This window comes from Osmia bicornis, chromosome 1, assembly GCF_907164935.1.
Source record: "Osmia bicornis bicornis chromosome 1, iOsmBic2.1, whole genome shotgun sequence".
NCBI lineage: Eukaryota > Metazoa > Arthropoda > Insecta > Hymenoptera > Megachilidae > Osmia > Osmia bicornis.
The window spans coordinates 6,533,035-6,539,034 of NC_060216.1; the positions used below are offsets into that span (position 1 = coordinate 6,533,035).

General features: G+C 41.5%; 1 protein-coding gene across 4 annotated transcripts in view; it reads right to left on the reverse strand.

Annotated features, from left to right (window-relative positions):
• The window catches only part of LOC114881725 (tyrosine-protein phosphatase 99A), a 274,327-nt gene extending 268,575 nt beyond the window's left edge, over window positions 1-5,752 (reverse strand). For 3 of the 4 annotated variants that reach the window (XM_029198583.2, XM_029198579.2, XM_029198574.2), the window contains exon 1: window positions 5,172-5,752. In XM_029198583.2, coding sequence (XP_029054416.1) covers window positions 5,172-5,256 — 85 coding nt within the window. In that variant the 5' untranslated portion in view covers window positions 5,257-5,752. The remainder of the gene's footprint in view (window positions 1-5,171) is intronic. The other variant, XR_003790320.2, reaches the window with a different exon arrangement.
• Between the last annotated feature and the right edge of the window lie 248 nt (window positions 5,753-6,000).

Here is a 6,000-nt window from a genome sequence, read left to right on the forward strand (position 1 = left end):
GAATCGCGAGGGCGTTACATTCAGCGCGATATTCACTGCTAAGTGTTCATTAAACCGGGCTCCGCGAGTGTTAATAATAGCGGCAGACGTATATACGGGGGTTGGGGGTGATGGTTTGATGATAGCGAGGCTGCCGCGAGGGGGTGCGAGGAGGTCAAAGGATCCACCTGCTGGTACGTCATTTTTCAAAAGACTCGTATTTTCAGCTGTATCCGCGAATTTGGGCCACGGATGAAACTCGTTTCTACTAATCCATCGCGATACACCGTTGATCGATAGTAAATTTTTGATGAAAATGGAAAATAGCGTTAGAGAAAACAAACGAATTCGTGCAAAATATGGATTATTATTTTTACGTTCGAAAACGTCACGAACTTTCTCGGATGACCTAACACTTGAACCAGATTTTGCAACGTGACAAATTTCAATCACACTCTGCTTCCGAGTGGCTCGTGTGTGTTGCACACGCCTCGATGCACACTTTTCAATCATTCGACCTACGCTCTTCAACCCCTTAACGGATTCTGTAAATCCAGCCATTCGACTACCTCTTAATTAAAACAACTTTGAACGTACTTTGAATTCAATGCCCACTCGAGTAAGAATGATATTAAACGCGTGAGTCCAGCGATCGAAGAACTGTTACGTAAAAGAAAGAAGTAGGTAACGAATAATTGAGGTGACAAATAATTAATGAGGTTCGAACTAGCTACCTTATGATAATTGCACGTTAAGTGGTTCAATGGAAGTAGTTATGCCCTAGTATGACTCACGATAACTCCAACTATTAACACTTTATTGCTCTACGATAAAATCGTGAAATGTTACAGAGATAATTTTTTATATTCGGTTTCTTTTATAATTTTGCAGAAGGGTTATAGTAACTTTTCTTTTTAGCGGGATGAAAAAGGAGCTGACGTTGCATCGTCATCGTATAAAGACGCAAGGGACTCCTCCAGAATCGTTCATGCTTGTAATAATAACGATAAACGACCGTCTCGTATTCAACTTCGTTTTGATTGTTCAATACAAGCAAAGAAGAAGGAACTGTGTTGCCAGTACGACTTAATGTCTCTACAATCTCTTGCCAAGTCGTTTTCACAGTTGTGGAAAAGTTTACTCGACGGTCTTACGGTTTCTACCGATACTTGGATGACAGTTTAAACGTAGTTTCAAAAAAAAAAAAAAGAAAAAGAACGAACTCGCCAAGAAATATGTAAAATACAATCAACTAACAGCAAGTGGTTTCATCTTGCATCCCTTATCCTGTTCGACGACGTAATCGATAACGATTAACGTTCTCATCGATGGAGACAGGCTAATGTGGCCCAAGTGTAACGAGCAATATCGAGTTCTATGAATTACTCGTTAATCTACGATAAATCACGCCCGCTGTCGATATTCGTGCTTCGAAATTCTTAAGGAGCCATAACTCCTGCGAAAGAATAGCTGGCTGTCGGCGGTGCGCTGTCGGTCGAAAGATACAAATTGAAGAATGTGCACCAGCCACCCCTGATGGCGGTCCCGAACGCCATATGTGAGAATGGAAGTTATAAGGCGCGCGGAAGCTTGCTGGTATTCAGTATTCGTATGCGGCTACGTGTATGATTTAGAGACTTTATTGAAAGAAAAAAAAATGATTCTCACAAGAATATGCAATAATTTTTATGATGTTTGGGTTCGTGTGATTAGAAAGTAGAAAGTTTGTATAAGTTGAAAGGTAAGGGACGTATTCACAACGGATTGTCTGTCTGCATTCGTATAAGTCTGAGAACGAAACGAACTGAAACTATACTCCTCGAATAACGTTCGAATCGATTGTCGGATTTAAACGTATACGCTATCAGTCCCTCGAGTACATTTCCCATTCGAGGCTACGTTCTACGACGACGACGACGTAGACGTATTTACGGCACGCGAAGGTATTTTTTCCTTGTTTGCTGGAAACAACGTATCGCGAAAACGAGCCATCGAAAGTATTTTATTCAGCAACGGTGATCGATCAGAATTTATAAATTAACTGTGCGTTTCAAACATATGGTACCGGCCGAGGTCAATACCCTTCCTAACGATACTATCAAGGTATCCGCTTATAAATGTAACAAAGGTATATAAAAGCACAAAATGTGCGGTGGTCAAACGCGTCAATGGGTCAACGACCTACTCCTAAATACACAAAACAATTGAACAGGATCGAAGGACAGTTGTATGAATCAGAGGGACACAATTCATAGTCAACGATGCACAATATCGCGGTAATACAATAATGATTTTCGTAGATTTGCGAATATTACCCTGTCGATTGTTTCGATTGTCGATTGACAGTGGCTTGTCTGAACAAACGGGACGATCGTACGGTCAAAACTAATCGTATTTTAATAACCCGATCCACCTGACCGAATCGAGCGTATTTCACGAAGATTAATGAATCCGAGGAAGAGTTCACGATTATTGATTCGACTTGAACGAGCGCGACTTCTTATTCAACCCCTCCGTTCACGCGATCGCTTCACTATTCACACTTTGATAATCGTGGAAAAAAAAAGCGCGACCAAACCGTCTTCTAAAACGTCGTGAAACGTATACTTCCGTTTACCGGCAAATTGAAAATTCTTTATTCATGAAAATACTAGAGAAAAAACGCGACGCGACGACAAGAGACCATCCTTTGAAGTTACGACTGGTGTACTCGGTGTTAAAACGTTTAATAAAGAAGATGAAAGTGACTTATCCTCTGGTTAGATTCTGTCGTTCCCGTTTCAAACGCAGCAAAAGTATGCTTTATATCGATCAATTATGATAAAAGGACGAGCGAGGGAACGCGGGGTATATCGCGTTCATTAATTGCAGATTCCTGTATACGCTGCTTCCGTGTTTCTCGTTTAAATAAAATTTAGCACGAGCAAACGGCCGCTCCCGATGCTAATTTATGTTAATTCAATTTCCCGCCCTATGAATCCTGGCTTAATTGTATTTTAATCGAAGCATACTTTTAAATTTCTCGCTCGCAGGAAACGAGACGACGTTTACACCGACGCCATTGAAAATTTCATCGACTTACTGAGAAACCACTTCTCATCTTTCCTTCGTTTATAATACACGCGTAGTTGTAAGATTAATTCTTGAACAAGATTTACAGTCCTTTGCTTTAAACACTTTTTACGAAAAATTCTACCGAAAATAACGTGGATAGAGTTCGTGAAAGACAACGAAGACTGACAAAGACACTTTAAGAGATATCCTCCGGGAAAGTTATCATCTATGACAGATTACAATATGATTCTAGACATTCATCTTGTATCTTCTACTGAATACGGTGAATGAAAACTTACAATTTTACCAAATAAGAAAAAAATTGAAAAAACATGGGAGATTTTCTCGCGGAATACAGGCATTTATCGCGCGAGTACAATTCGCGGAGGAATAGTCGGTGTAGCGGTGAATCGTTTCTCGAAACCGACAACAAGCATTCAGAAGCATACGAATCGCGGTTAACCGCGATTACTAATTAATTTCGAGCGGTAAGCTAGCGATTAACTCGGTGGTAGTACGATCTCGTAGATCAGGGACGCTTACGGATTGACAAATGTGTGCCAATGAATGGACACGACTACTTGAAGCGTACATTTGATTAGTCGAAAACGCATAAAACACGTGCGATTAATAATTCCAACTCGAAAAGTCGATCCAGCAAACATTAATCTTTGTTAAAAAAATTATCCAAGTACTGAAAAATTGAAGGATTTCATTTAAAAATTGTTCTAGTTATCATAACTGAAATCTATTAAGACGATGCTGTTAAAGGCTTTTGAATATTTCAAAACCGTTTCAAACTTTCACCACCATCGTGGTTAACTTCGCGAGATAAGACACCGCACCTTACTGTCATCCTTTATTCAGGATACGTATGCTCGTATAACGGCTCCCTCATCATCAATCACAATTAATATCAAAGCATTCTAATAACAACTGCAACTCTGGCTAACGCTTTAATCTTATCCATGTTTGATTAACTTCGCGAATAGAAAGCGCGACGTGTCAAATAAATTGGACAGCGAGATGCATATTGCAACAACGTCGATGCATCTTCATAATCCGTAACCAAAATTTATTCATGTTAATTTTCAAATAGGAAAAAGAGAGATGCGATGACTTGAAAAGATTTATCGTCACGAATGCGACTTTTAATCAATTAATTGTCTTAACTCGATGAATTTTTTGCAGCTTTGTAAAATTACGTTCCCTTATAATCTGGGGAAAAAAGCGCGGAAAATATCACAGAATGGAAATAAACGCGAATACCGTGTCGTTCTCGAGTACGTTTTCACGATTCAACAAAATGCTGCTTTTATTTACGTTCAACTTCGTTCCCTTATTTTCAGGAGGCGCCTCGCCGCAGTTAAACAGTGAATTGCACGCGCAATACGATGCCACTCTTTTGTGGCGGGAAGAATGTGCCGGAAGTAATCCATAAAAAATGCTACGCGTTCAATTTCACCGTGTACTCGTGTACACATTGTAGGAGTCATTGACTAGCGGACGGGCTCTCTTTTGTGCCTCGTGCCACACCACTCGAAAAGGTTAAAGTAATTTTGCGTTGGGTTTCATGCGACAACCTCGTCTTCTGTTTACTTCGTGCAGTACGTTTTCTTCCTCTCCTTTTATCGCGAAACAAAATTTCGTTTCGTTTATCAAGAAAGCTTTTGACACGGAATTCCTGTCTAACAAATTCCGATAATATCTGACTTGACTGCCTGGAAATAATTGGCTCGACGTGTTCTCCAAATTATCAATTAACACTTTTCAATGTCATCGGTTATTGTCCGAAAGCTATTCTTAAAAACGAAACGGCTAATCACCGAAATAGAGCACATTGAGGATGAGTCAGTTTCTCACGAGAGTAAAGGGAAAGTGTAATTCGTAAAGGTTAATTAAAAAACCCAGTGAGCGAACGGTATCACAAAGGAACCGTAAAGCTCGTGTGTAACACCGCAATCTTTTCAGCGGAAAAAGCGAAATATGTGTCGACAAACTCGACAAAGAACAAGACATTTCAAAAATAATGTAATAGCTCGACCGAGACGCGTCGAGTAACGATGAATTAAATCTCCTCGTAAACATGTAGTGTCATAGACAAAGATAATGAAAATGAATGAAAAAATGGTACTCACCGAAAAATCCGCTATTAGCTGCTGTCCTGAGGACGATCCGTAACAAGTAGATGTAGACAATCCATCCCCGCAGCCACCAATCCATGATGTTCACGACTTTGGCCCGGCCTGTTGCGGATGGCCCGTCGTCGATTCTAATCTAATTCGATCCACGTTGATAACGGATACAATATCGTTTTGATAATCGTGCGTTCGTCCCTTTTCCCTTGTCCCTCGCAAAATTCGATCTCACGCTGGTGGTTCGTCTCTCTTCCCTTCGTCTGGCGGGAAACGATCCGAGGCAGATCATCGAAATCGTGATGGCTCGCAACGATAACTGGACAGCTGTTATTATTCACGTGTTTCACTCGCGACGTTGATATGAAAACCGAGTAGCATCGCGAACGAAACAGAACGAAAATATCGTTGACGATTTCACGTGACACAACAGGCAAGTTTCGTTACACTACTTACGGGAGGACGGGTAAACAACGACTGGTCTTGGGGATCGACGAACGTTGTGTTTACGGACCCCACGGAGTCACAACAATTCGCGAACGACCGAGTTTACGCGAGAGAACCGAGCGTATCTCTGTGTTAACCGAATCGCGACCGATCAAATACTAAACCCGTGCGCTCTGCCGTCGACTTCTCGAGCCCTCGCATCCCCCCACCCCTCCTCCGTGGCCGCGCAACCACCGTTCACTACCCTTGTTGTGTTCTTCTCCCGATCGACCCCTGTGTCGCGAAACCTCGTTCGGTCACTTGTCGTTTACGTTTACGTTCCACTGGATAAACTTCTCTCCTCCTACTCCACCTCCTACTTCTCCTCCTCTCCTCTCTTCCTTCT